We start from the raw sequence: 13,000 nt of genomic DNA, 5'->3' as shown, positions 1-13,000 counted from the left end.
TCTCCGATATCTAGATGCTCAGCAGTCAGAGTGAGTAGCAACCAAAAGCCTCACTGTAAGCGATGGCAGAGAACAGAGCAGGATCTGATTCTTCTCTCTAGAGAAGAATCTATGGATATTTTGATGTTGTAACTTGCAGCTGAGTTCCTTGTGGGATGAAAAGAGTTAATATGATCGACACAGTTTTTCGTAGCACCAAAGTACCCACACACACATACACTTGCACCTTAAAGGAAGGAAATGGCACTAGGATCCTGGAAATGCTCTTCACGTGGGAGCTTGGGAGAGGGCTTTTCCTACTGAAAATGGCCCTGGGAGTAGGTTGCTCCTCCTTCCTGTACAAGCTTTCTAGTACCTGCGTATTTCCTACTTTTGACACTAACTCTTGCTTTGTTCGTCTTTTCAATTTAGGAGCCGTAGCTCTTCTGCCCACTTGTAAGTGCAACTGGTATGGGTAATGGTGTGAGAGAAGGTCAAGTGGATTTCAAACGGCAGGATGTGGAGCCAGCTACATCAACCCACCTTTCATCAGAGGTAAGAGCAGGAGATTATTTGATATATGCAGTGGGTTTGAGAGAAGAGCTGGGTGGCTACTGTCCAAAGGAAGCATCTTAATGGGATTTGAGCTGCAGAGTCCTGAAAGAGTTGCAGTGTACGTGCAAGCCATGTAACATGTAACTTTTGCTTTCTCTGAGGATAGCCAGGCAGTTCCAGCCCTCAGGGAAGAGGTTGGGCATCGCTCACAGCTGACAGGCAGGCAGGGCTGCGTTCCTCGTTCAAGGTTATGTCTTGTTATGTCTTTAGTGGCAGAACTGGGAAGAGAGCCATAAGTCTTGGTTTCCCTGCTCCTGCTGCTGTTGCTAGACTCTTCTTAGAAACACTGGAAGAGACGCTGAACCTTGGTCTGATTTAGACCAAAACTCAGGCTGAAGTTCACACAGTGCTGCCTTTGCATGGCTACCCTTGCATTTAGCACTAGATAGGCAGAGAATAGAAGGGAAAATTGAACTGAACCATGTATTTTGGTAATAAACATTAACTTTTTAGTTGTGAAACATTCTGAAAAAAGAAAAATGTTAACTCCTCTTCTCCATGAAAATGCAAAGCATATCCAAAGTTAACGTTCTTAAGCCTTGTCTTGACTTGTCTTTCAGTCCGTAACCTTCACGGTGTTAGATTTCAAGTCATTTACTTGCTTTCTGCCCATGTGTTACAAGAAGATAGCTGCTTTATAAATATGAGCTGTGGCAGGAATGTCAATAGCAAAACCATTTCCATTCCATTTATTCAAGTAGGAAACTTGTCTTGTTTTATTCTTGGGATCTTGGGAACAATGTGGAAATAGGGCTTGTGTGTTACTGGAAGGGCAAGAGAGAAATTTACTTTCTCTACATGCCTAAATCATGAGGAGGTAATGGCTTAGCTTTTAGAAACCGTAACAGGGAGAAAACAGTACATGTAAGAGGTGTCAGTCCTTGGAACATTGCATCTTGGCAGACAAGTCTGATCTTCGTGCTTCGTGATCTGACCAAGAGTTTACTGTGTTGGAAATTTTGAAGAGAATTTTGATCCAAGTTCTTGAGAGAGGGGTAAATACTGCAGCAAAGGTAAAATACTACAACTTTTGCTTAGGATTGACTGTGTCATACTGAACAATGCTTTGTTCCAGGATAACCAGGAGAAAAAGAAAGTACTCAACTCCCTGATGTCTGGTGCATTGGCTGGTGCTGTTGCTAAAACTGCAGTAGCTCCACTGGATAGGACAAAAATCATGTTTCAAGGTGAGTCCGGCTGGCTTTTGAAAAATGCTCTTAGCGTATTGTTAGCAGAATTCAAACCAGCTTCTCTGATCTGCTCAGCCTGCTCTCCAGTGCTTTGCCCTCCTTCAGTCTGCAGAGAGCTGGCAGGATGCAGGCAGAATAGTGGCATCACCAGAGTAAATTGAGTCTAAAAACCTATTGTTTGATTCTTGGTAGGCTTATTGCAGGTGTCAGTCAGCTGTGCATCTGGCCCATACTATTGGATCCAAGTCTCATGGTAGTCAGCAAGAGTTTTGCTATTTCACTGTGGTGCAGATGCACATTGCTGGATGAGCCTGTGGCTCATCCATGTTGTCTGGGCACGTGTATTCTGTGACAGAACAAGAGTTTTGGAGCACAGAGTAAATAGACATTGTAAAGGCAGCATTTGTGGGGATGATTGGTGACACTCTGGATTTCTGTGTCTGTTCAGTTTGGAGAGATAAGGTGGGGAGGGGAAAGGGGCAATACAAGGAGATGTGGTGACACTGGAAGGAGGTAATTGAGCTGTTTGAGTTTCTTGCTAAAGGCTGGATGCCAGGCTATGCCTGCTCAAATGTATGCAGTCTTTTCTCCTAAGACTTGCATTGTATTGCAGATGAATTGTTTTGGTTGGAGTTGAAGCTAATGAGGAAAAGTACCGCAAGAGGCATTGAAGCTGGCATACGTAGCTTTGTATTACAAAGCCCTTTTTGGAACCTGTAAAGTGTGTAACTGAAAATGAAATTCAGCTAATTGGCATAGAAAATTCTCACGTGTTTAGTGGGATTTGGGATTCAGCCTCATCACGGGCTCTGTTCAGTTCCTCTCTTTGAGCACAGGAACTGTCAGCCTCACTAATTGTCCTGTAAAGGAAGGGTGCAAACAGTTAATACAGTAGACATTTGGTGAGGCCAGGAATTTTAAATCTGGTTGACATCCCAGATTAAATGAATTGGGTAGGTTTAATCTAATCCCTGGATGAGATGTAATTTTGAATTGACTTTCATTTGACATGATTTTCATTCTCAGCATAGCAGGGGCTGAGGTCTGGAATAGTGGGGATATAGATCAGGGAATTCAAGCCATAGGGAGCTAAAGCCTGGGCTGGCTGCAGGCTGGGATTGCATCTGTGACCAGATGCTTGTGCAGCACTGAGTACGTGCTGTGCTATCTCACTAGAACAAACACTGTAGTTCATCTAAGGTTGGAAATGTCAGGATCAGAGGTGAGATGGAAACTGCAGAACTGGGGTGAGTCAACAGCTGTCTGTATAAATCACCTTTAATTTGTACAGGCTTACATTTATAAAGAGACCTGTTTGGTTTGGCCCATTAAACTTGCTGCAAAGGATATGATTAAAACTTGCCCGTTTTGACCAGTTTCTTAGTAACCAATGTATTTGCTCCCTAATGTCTCTTGCTTTCCTAAAGGTTTTCACTCTGGGGCCTCTTCCCTGTCTGTGAAAACAGAAAGCATCTTTGGGTCATGTGAGTGTAGGAAGGTTGTCCCTTGAACTAGAGACTGAAGAATTTTTCTGTGGGAGAGAGGAAAGAGCTCTTTTCCATTGCAGAGCCAGCTGCAATTGGTTATTGAGGTGTTTTTCTTTCTAAAAAAAAAAAAAAGTGTTGAATTGCATAAAGGAGCAGTGTGGTGAAAATGTATTTGCATGTGATTGTTTGATACACTTGAGAGGTTACAAGTCTCAAAGGAGTTTGAAAGAAACTGCAATAGACACTTAATTGGAACCATGTTTCATTAGCGTTGCTGTTCGGGTTTTAGCCTGGGTTTCCTTCCTGCTGTAGGAATGTTACAAAACAGAGCTGCTGTATGCCAAATAAATCTTGCTTCCAAATGCCTTGTGTATTACATAGTTAAAGAGATGCTGTCAGTTTGAATGGATGCAAGAAAAGAAACTGAGTGTTCATTTGAGTTTTGCTAGGATGAAACCATTCTTGCGTGGAGCCTTGCTAAACAGATCCGTTCTTTGCTGGATTCTGGCATTAGGCTGGAACCTGTGCACGGAAATGCTCCACTAAAATAAGCGGTCAGTGCAGGGTTTGTTTTGGGTTTTTTTTAATGTTTTATGTATTCATTTATTTTTAGTACTTTAAAATAAGAAGTGCGACAGAAACAGCGTTTTCGTAACAGTAGGTGGAAAAATGAACTTATGTGCTAAAGAGAGTTTGGGAGCTTTTGTCTGTGGAAAGTCTTTGTTTATTATAAAAAATCTCAATATTCTTTTGCATTAATTCTTTTGCTTCCATTTTTATCCCTTTAGACAAAATGCCTGTATGGTTTATTTGGGTCATATAAATGTGTATTGCAAGACCTAATGCTCATTTTTTCTTTTTAGTGTCTTCAAAAAGATTTTCTGCCAAGGTGAGGTGATGTTTCTGTCTCCTGTTGACCTGAAGTGTTTGATTAATGGTAGTAATAGCCCTAACAGCATCTTTTGTTTGTATTTATTTAACTTTCTTGCTTGGGTTTTATTAGCAGCACTCTGAAAGAGCATAGAGGGAACGACTGGAAACAGTACTGTCTATAACACTCCTTACAGCAGTGCTCTTTCATGTTCATGTTTTTGTGTGGTGCTTAGCACAGAGGGGCCTCAGGCTTGTTCATGCTCCAGGTTCTACCTGTGACATGACAGTAAGTGCTGTGGCATTGCTCAGGGCTTTGTTTTGTTAGGCCTTCTCCTCTCGTGGTTGCCTCCTTTCCCCCAACCACGACTGGAGTTGTTCCAGAGTATGTAGGAAATTTGAATTTGGGAGCTGATCGCTATCATGGCTTGCTGAATGTTTTGTTGCATGTGCATTACGGCTCTTCCATGTGTGCTGTGCTAATATGTGTAATCCAAATGTTTCTGTCTTATACTAAGAAGATTAATTTGGGTTGAGAAATGGTTTGTGCAAACAGCAATCTAGCTCTATGCCTTGCTCTCGGAGGGAAAATGAAGATGTCTTGAATGTAAAACTCTGTCTTCTTGACTCTGGTTCTTTTTCATGCTAATGTATCTGATTCACTTTCCCCAGAGGAGACATTTTGGTTGTCTTATTCTGGAGTCAGCGTTGGGAGCGTAAACAGCTGATATCAGCGTACTATGGTTGGGGTGGGAAGGAGGATTTGGAGAGGTTAAGTTATAGGGTCACCTTTTCCCCCTCTGTTGTTTGGACTCCCTCTTATCATGATGTCCCTGTCTGACCTTTGATCTGTTGCCTGCAGGAAGCCTACAGGCTGATTTATCGCACCTACCTCAATGAAGGCTTCTGGAGTCTCTGGCGAGGGAACTCAGCCACCATGGTCCGTGTGATCCCTTATGCTGCCATTCAGTTCTGTGCACATGAAGAGTACAAGCAGCTCCTGGGGAGTTACTACGGCTTCCAGGGAAAGTAAGATGCAGCATGGCTTTGATCCTTGAAGAGGAGGATGGAGCAGTTTGTGGGACCGTAGATGTAGGGAGGGAGCACGTTTCTCTGCTTTGTGCAGGCCTGCTGAGTTGAAAGCTCTGGTACAGAGTTGTGCTGGCCCCTCTCATGATGGCTTTGCAGAAGGGGGCAGGCTAAGCAAAGGGCTGGGCTTCTAGTCTTGCACAGGGGAGATCTTTGTGAGGAGAAGACCCTGTCTTCTAGAGGCATGAGCAAGAAGTGGCCTAGACATTGAGTTAGCACTTCCCTGTGCTGAGAGTGGGCAGGCAAAACAGCGAGCTTTTCTTTGCAGGAGAAGCCACAAGATCCAGCCTTGCGCTGTTAGCCGAGCTGTGCATGTGGCCTGAGCCTCTTGCTCTTGGGTGTATAGTGTCTGAGACACCCTAAGTCAGGCTTGCTGTCCTCAACAGAGATTTTCTCTAAGCCTCTGTCTTGAATAGCTGTGGCAAACCACAGCTGCTTCAACCCCCACCCACCCAACTCTCTTCAGTACACAGGCAGGGAAGGGATTCAGTAGCTGGTAGGGTAGAGCCATCCTCAAAAGCCACGTAGTATTTCCATCTCCAGGTGATCTGTTTGGTCTCTTCTCTCACCTTACTTTAGAGCGCTGACACCCTTTCCTCGATTCATTGCTGGCTCTCTGGCAGGCACAACGGCTGCCATGTTAACCTACCCCTTGGATATGGTCCGTGCTCGAATGGCTGTCACGCCGAAGGAGATGTAAGTGCCTAATGAAAGCAAGTACAAGCACCACGAACAAATGCAGAACTTTCTTTTAAGGTCAGATGACTTTATTCCCATTTTCTGGGTCACTTCTTGCTCGGAGCCTTTGGTGTATTAAACCTCTTACTGCTGGGGTCTGAGCACTGATTAAATGACCAGGGTCCTGGTTAGTCCAGGAGCTGGAAGGAGATGGACACTGAAAGACCTCACTAGTAAAGCCTGTGTGTTGGTTCTTCAGGAGGCCAGCTGGCACAACGCCTCCGGAAGAGATCTAACAGACAGGATAGCATGTTGTGACAGGGCTATAGGAGAGCTGGTGACTGGCTTCTCCGTTTGCAGACAGGCTTCAGAAATCCTTTTGGAGCTTTTTAATGAGCTCAGAGCCTAATGAATTAATTGTTGATCCTTCAGAAAGTCCTGTTGGAAATATTACTGGTGCGTGCAGTCACTAACCAGCACAGATTTGGTTTTCCTGTGTCCACATGCTAGGTACAGCAATATTGTTCATGTCTTCATCCGAATATCCCGAGAGGAAGGATTGAAGACATTGTATAGGGGATTTACACCAACCATCCTTGGAGTGATTCCATATGCTGGGCTTAGCTTCTTCACCTACGAGACGTTGAAGAAACTACATGCAGGTAAAGGCAACTTGATTTGCTTTCAGATGAAATGGTGTTAGGCTTTTGGCCAGCTTGAGATGTTTGAATTCAGTGGTATGAGTCCTGTTCCTGGCCTTGAAACCAATTGCAACGTTCTGTGCTTTTGGAGGTTGCCTTGTGCTTTCCTCTCTCCAATTCCAGGCTATGAAGAAGGCAAACTGCAGAAAAGCAGTATCTCTGTCTTGCAAAGGAACAAAAGGGTGCAAGTCCTGGAGAAGGACTTGGTTACATACCAAGTCAGCTAACAACCAAGTTGGGAACAAAATCTCAGGAGCGCTGGCACTCGGTACTCTCTTTGGCTCTCAGCCCACTTGACCTTAATCATGTGTATTACAAGAAGCTTTCTGCACTCTGCTACTTTCTCTTTCCCAGATCACAGTGGGAAACTGCAGCCATCCCCTCCGGAGCGGCTTTTGTTTGGTGCCTGTGCAGGCTTGATTGGCCAGTCAGCTTCTTACCCCCTGGATGTGGTTCGCCGACGAATGCAGACGGCGGGGGTTATGGGACACACGTACAGTTCCATCCTTCTCACCATGCAGGAGATTATAAGAGAAGAGGGACTAATCCGTGGCTTGTACAAAGGACTCAGCATGAACTGGGTCAAAGGTCCAATTGCGGTGGGAATAAGCTTCACAACCTTTGACCTTACGCAGATCCTTCTCCGTAAATTACAGCACAGCACTAATATTGAAAGGTAGTAGCTTAATCCCCACATCCCTTGCTGGGGAAAAGTACAACACGTGTAGAAAGAACAATGCTAGCGTTCCCTCACTTTGTACGTGCTCTCCTGCAGCTGAGGACTTACCTTTCTTGTTTGTTTTTTCTGTTGTTGAATGTTTTTCTCTTTAATGAGCCTCTGAGTTATTTGGAAACCTGGAGCTGAAACTAACCCTTCCCTAAACAAAGTTCTTCTTACAATTCTGCAGAACTGAGTCCCCTAAAGTAGCCGCCTCACCCTTCTGTTTCACTCTTTGATACCAGGAGTGGAGCCTCTCAAACAAATATGTGCTGCTGCTGGCTCCTTACCTGGTCTCTGTGGGCAGATGAAGTGGTGGATGATGAAAGAGAGGATTCGGTGCTGTTGGAATGAGCCCCTGAATCTGGGCAGTGACTGCTGCTCCTGGTAGGCAGTTCTTAGTAACTGAACACGTGTAAGCCAGAGGCAGTCTGCCAAGTGCAATATTCCAGTTAGTCTGTAGGGAATTCCAGATTCCTCTGACCTGTAAGGGCATCGGTCTTCATAAAACAGGACACAGCAGGATTTAAAAGGTCCAGGTCACTTCTTTTGTTCTGGAAGTTGAATGTGAGCTCTGGCTGGAAAAGCTTCCCTTTTTCAAATGTTCTTCTCATTTCTGGGTTGACTTGCATAAAATATCCCTTGCTTGCAGTGTCCCTGTGAGATTACCAAAGACAGCAGGGGAGGAAAGTTCTGAGTGACTTTGTAAATCAAATTCTCATGTTTGTTGTCAGTGTTGTTGAGTAGGCGCTGTGCCTGGGTTCACAGACTGGATTGAGTTGAGCTGCAGTAGTGCTTTTGGGCTACCCAAACCCTTCCGTTGTTGTCGTGGTCTTAAAGGCAGCGTTTTCTGAGGGATCTGGCAGAGTGTAGTGTTGATGCACTAGAAAAGGAAGTGTTACATACTTAAAATTGCAGCAGTTTTATCCTTCAGTATTATTATTGCCGCTTTATGCACGATGCAAGAACAAACATCTCAAAGATGCAGATGTGATTTAGCTATCCTGAAAGGCTGGTCGTGTCTGGTGAATGCAGCCTAATAGTTGACTCAAGCTGCTGGCCCTGCTTCTAAACAACCTTGTTGTCTTTTGGTGCCTGCTGTGTAGGTTGTGTGACCTCTGTTCATTAGTCCACATCTAAGCTCACTTGCTTTTACTCCTAGAGTTCTTCTGGACCAACTGGGTCCTTGGGAGAATGGGCTCCACAGCCAGTATCGACCCTTCTGAAATATATATAGTGCCAATCATTTCCAGTTGCAATTTGAAAATGAATGGTAAAGTACCTTTCAGTGTTTCTATTTCATATCCATCTTCAGGGAAATGAGGATTTGAGGGGTGGTTTCATTTTATGTTCCATTCCTATATTAAATTTGGAGTGCAAGAGAGGTCAGAGCAAACTTTAGACTTCTCTGAGAATCAGATTACATAAACCAAGATAAAAATCCCTTTCCAGCTGATACAGTCTGTAATGTATAAAAGAAAAATAAGGCATAATTTAAAAGCTGTCCTTTTCTGGTGTATGTATTTTAGTCGTCATAGTTTGAGCCTTGTGTCATGGCTTTATTAATGGGACTGGAAGTAATTGCACAATTGGTAGAAATAGCTTTCTCCTTTCTTTTGTCTTTGCACTTGTTCTTTGGAGCATAACTTGCTTCTAATGCCAAATATTTCTCTATGAATTGAGCACCTACACTTCCATTTTGTGGACATGGCAGAGAGCCAGCATACTGAAGTATTAGCATGCGTGTTGTTCCTAGAACACGTGGGATCGATCATACTTTAATGGTTGTGAATGGGCGGGGTATTAACCTCAGCAATTTCTGTCTCCAAGCCCACAAATTATGATTTCTGTTGTGAAACTTGACTGCAGTCACTGATTTACCTTGTAATTAAAGAAGTGTTAGGTGGTGATGTTTTAAGAGTCATTAGAGATGATAACCATGAGTTCTGTATATTTTTTGCTCCCATTGCTAATGGAAGATGATTAGCTCTTCTCTTCGTGTGGGTGAAATTTTGTTTAGTCCTTTGCAAGAGCTCTGATTTCTTTTCTCCAATGGAGAAGCCAATTACTTCTGCTCTTGTCTTTATCTTGTCTGGCCCAGTGAGGAAATACTAAGGCAGTTACATCCTACCAGGAAAATGAGGTACAGACCAGCAAATCGGTGTGTCGGCAGTTGACTGTGTGTACATGCGTGTATGTCTGTCTGACTGTGTATGATCCATGCCAAGTTCTCTCTCAGCTTGGAGGCTGGCGGTTCAAAGCACAGTCCTTTCTGCACAGCTGATGGGTACTATATGAAGACGAGAGGAAGCTGAACTGTGGCATCCAAGTTAGAGTGGGCTCCTTTGCTCCACAGTACGGTAGGTCATCTCGGAGGCAAGCGCAGCAGACCTTGTCTTATGAGATGTTGAGCATCACTGAACCCCTATGGCAACAAGAGGCGGCTTAATTCCTCCTGGGTCCTGACTGAGAAAGGATTTACACTGGATGACTAGCCTCTTGTTTGGGACTGAATGGGAGGGCAGATCTGCACAGGGTACTTTCTGCCATGTCAGGAGTGCAGCTAATACATTAAACGAACGGGAAGCCTGTGGAGAAGGCAGCTTCTGGCTGGCTGACCTTGGCATCACCCACCTTGCAGCCGAAACGTGGTGCCGGCAGCTCATCTAGAGCCGGGGGACTCTGAGCAGAGAAACAAGACCTGAAACAGCCAGATTTGGGAGCATTGGGCTCAGATAAGTTGTTCCTTAACTAGCAGCTGCACCTGATTTTAATTCAGTGGAATTTTAGCCAAACACATTTTTCCAAGTTTTGCAGGCTGAGTGTTTGTTCAGAGACAGATCTTTGAATTCAGTCTGTAATGGTTTTGGTGCTTTTGTTTCTTGGGCAAAAGTGTTCAGAGTAACTGTTACTGCTTTGGGTTGTTTTGAATAGCTTTTTTTTTTTCTTCTCTGATTTGAATGTAGAAAAGGAGAAACAGAGTGTTCTCTTCCCTTCTCTTAATCCTTGCATGAATTGAGACATGTTCCAGATTTCTCTGCTGCCTGCAATGAGTGCCCGAGGAGTTTTAGGCATGCTGATTTGGAAAGGGAGGGTGCCTGTGTGCTGGCCAAGAAGGTCCGTTGCCTTTCGCTCTGAGAAAGGAGACAAGTCTAACAGGAATCTTCTCTAGTCCTTCTTTTCTTTAGAACTTCTTTACTACCCCAAATTCCCCAATCTTTCATTTTATTCTTCTGAAGTTCCTTGCTTTTATTCTCAAGTCAAATTTCTCATTGTTCCTTAATGCATTACCACCAAACGCTTTTTTTTCTTGTCTACTCTCCCTCCCTCTTTGCTTCTGCACCTTTAGTCCCGCACTAGCACTTCGAGAAAATCAGGTCCAGTGAAATGCATCCAAAATGACAAAATTGTAGCTTTGATAGTGATGCCCAAACAGCCCAACTAGGCTTCCTGGTCAGGCAGGGATGCTTGGGAGGAGCCTGGGGGGAAGAAGTTAAAGGCACTAGATGGTGGGGCAGAAGGTTTTGGGTTTTTTTTGAAAGGTTCTTGAACTACTTGTCCACCTAGCGCCTTCGCTTCTCCTAGCACCTTTGCTTCACAAGCTGTGAAATGCTGCTGCTTCTTGTCATTTCCTCTTTCGGTACCTCCATGTGATGCCCAGTTGCTCTGTGAAAGTGGCTGCTTGCTAGGTAAGTAGCTCGGGGAGAGCTTGTCCTTCTGGGAGGCTCAGAGGGTCAGTTAGGGAACTTGAATATGTGAGAGGTAGGATCTGAGCTGGCTTCATGCAAACTGGTTTGCCCTGCATGCCCTGCGCAGACCTCTGCCAGTTCCCTGGGAAGGCAGGACCACCGAAGAGCCGGCTGGTTCTTGACGGGACGGTGGTGGAAGGATCAGGAGAGGAGTCACAGCCTCCTGAGGCATGAAGTCACTGAAAGCCATGGGGTGGGTAGTGTGGTGTAGCCTTGGTACTCCACGGGAGCTCTCCAAAAGCAGTTTCATAGCTTCTGCGGAAAAATTGTGGTACTTCTGTTAACTTCTTATCGCCTTCTGCCTAGAAGGACTCGAGCACTATCATCCTCACCTTCTGGTGTCTTTAACACAAAAGCAGATAAAGTATGAAAGGAAACTTTGAGCAGAAGCACTGTGGCAACCCCGAGCGAGTCTGGCGCCAGTCCTGGGCAAGCAGGAGGGGGAGGAAATGCTGTGGGGTAATTCCCCTGCCATTTCCCCAGTGCCTGACTGGGTACTTGGGCTCTGCAGAGAGCCGGGGCGTATGTTACGGACCCTCCCTACCTGGACTGGGCCAGAGGAGGAGGTGGCCTTCCTACAAAACAGCCTTTTTTTTATTGTAGGGGCTGATTCCTCCCTCTACCCCCATCTCCCCCTTAAATGCCATGTGATGCAGGGTTTCCCAGCACTGTTCACTGCCTGTGTGGTCTATGCATATATTAGCACAAACACTGTTAAATGCCTTTTGTCAAGATGTGTCCTCACCATCAATGTGCGCGTGTATGTATGTTCGTCAATTTTGACTGCTTTTCTTGGATCTGGAGTTCTATTTTATTGCAGTGAAGACACTTTGTTATATAATGTTTATATATTTTAAGATTTGTGCCAAGAGAGGATGTATATTTAATAAAAAATTATAATTGACTTTGGAGGCTCTCTGAGGGTGTCTCCTATTATACATTGCTCATAAGAGAGAGGGGCCTGGTACCTCTGGGTGGATTTATCATGGGGGTGTCTGGTGGGGGGGCCTGTGGCTGGCAGTACCTCTTGTGGGGCTGACTGTGCCCCCGACCACACAGGTCTCCTGTGTATGGAGCACCCTACAAAGTGCCCCAAGCGCTTTGGGCATTGCATGGAAGTCGGGAGAAGCTCGAAGAGGGAAAGCAGCTCTGGAGCTGGCTCAAAACCTGTGGTTCCCCCCCCAAAAGGAGGCCTGCGCTGTCCCCGTCCCCAGCGCCGCAGCGTGGGACGGGGACGGGTGTGCAATGGCAGCAGGTGGCACTGTCGGCTTAGGCACGGTCCGGTGGCTTCCCCGAAGTTGAGGGTCCCCCGGTTGCTGCTCAGCCCTGTCCAGCTCTTGGGGCTTTCGGTGCTTTCAGCTGCGTATCGGGTCACGCGCGGGTGCCACACTGCAACGCCTTGCAAGGTAGGAAGGTCTCGGCAGCGAGGGCAGGTCCAGCCCTTCCAGAGTAACCTCCCTGCAGCCCACTGCTGCCCTGCGCAAGGCAGGGCAGAGCTCGGGTCCTGGCCTTAGCCCAAGAGAAACTGAGAACCCCGAGGCCGAGGCTTGCACCAGACCTAATGGCAGAGCTGGGGAAGGGTCCCTGACCGCCTGCCCCGGACCCGCGGCCTCTCGGCGCTCTTGGTGGAGGGCAGCAGCCCTGCCTTTGGCTTTCTGGCTCCCTGTGCGCAGGGGAGCATCCGCCCAGGTTGGTTTGGGCTGCCTGCCACGGAGAGAGCTGCCATCAGCAATTTCCCTCCGCTGCAAGCAGGAACGGCTCTGCAGGACGCAGGCAGCAAGGACGGCAAGGGGAATCTCATTTTGGGTGGAAGTGGGGTGGGAAGGCAGGGCTCGCTGCTTCCCTCCCTGCCAGGGCATGAAGGAAAACCTCCAGGAGCTGCTGCAGTCCAAGTCCTCTCCCCAGCCCGCAGGTTCTTGCCTGG

At 46.1% G+C, this 13,000-nt stretch overlaps 1 protein-coding gene across 1 annotated transcript; it reads left to right on the top strand.

The window, feature by feature from the left end:
* Positions 1–412: 412 nt before the first annotated feature.
* Positions 413–7,379, top strand: SLC25A42 (solute carrier family 25, member 42). The gene is made up of 7 exons (XM_010283801.1): positions 413–534; positions 1,670–1,781; positions 4,135–4,160; positions 5,004–5,170; positions 5,810–5,926; positions 6,419–6,570; positions 6,964–7,379. The coding sequence occupies exons 1-7, from the start codon at positions 451–453 to the stop codon at positions 7,287–7,289; spliced, it is 984 nt and encodes a 327-aa protein (XP_010282103.1). The 5' UTR covers positions 413–450; the 3' UTR covers positions 7,290–7,379.
* Positions 7,380–13,000: the final 5,621 nt, after the last annotated feature.

The sequence above is a fragment of the Phaethon lepturus genome, unplaced genomic scaffold (genome assembly GCF_000687285.1).
Source record: "Phaethon lepturus isolate BGI_N335 unplaced genomic scaffold, ASM68728v1 scaffold32803, whole genome shotgun sequence".
NCBI classification, from domain to species: Eukaryota; Metazoa; Chordata; class Aves; order Phaethontiformes; family Phaethontidae; genus Phaethon; species Phaethon lepturus.
The sequence above is the reverse complement of the archived record's forward strand: the minus strand, read 5'-3'. Positions and strand labels throughout refer to the sequence as shown.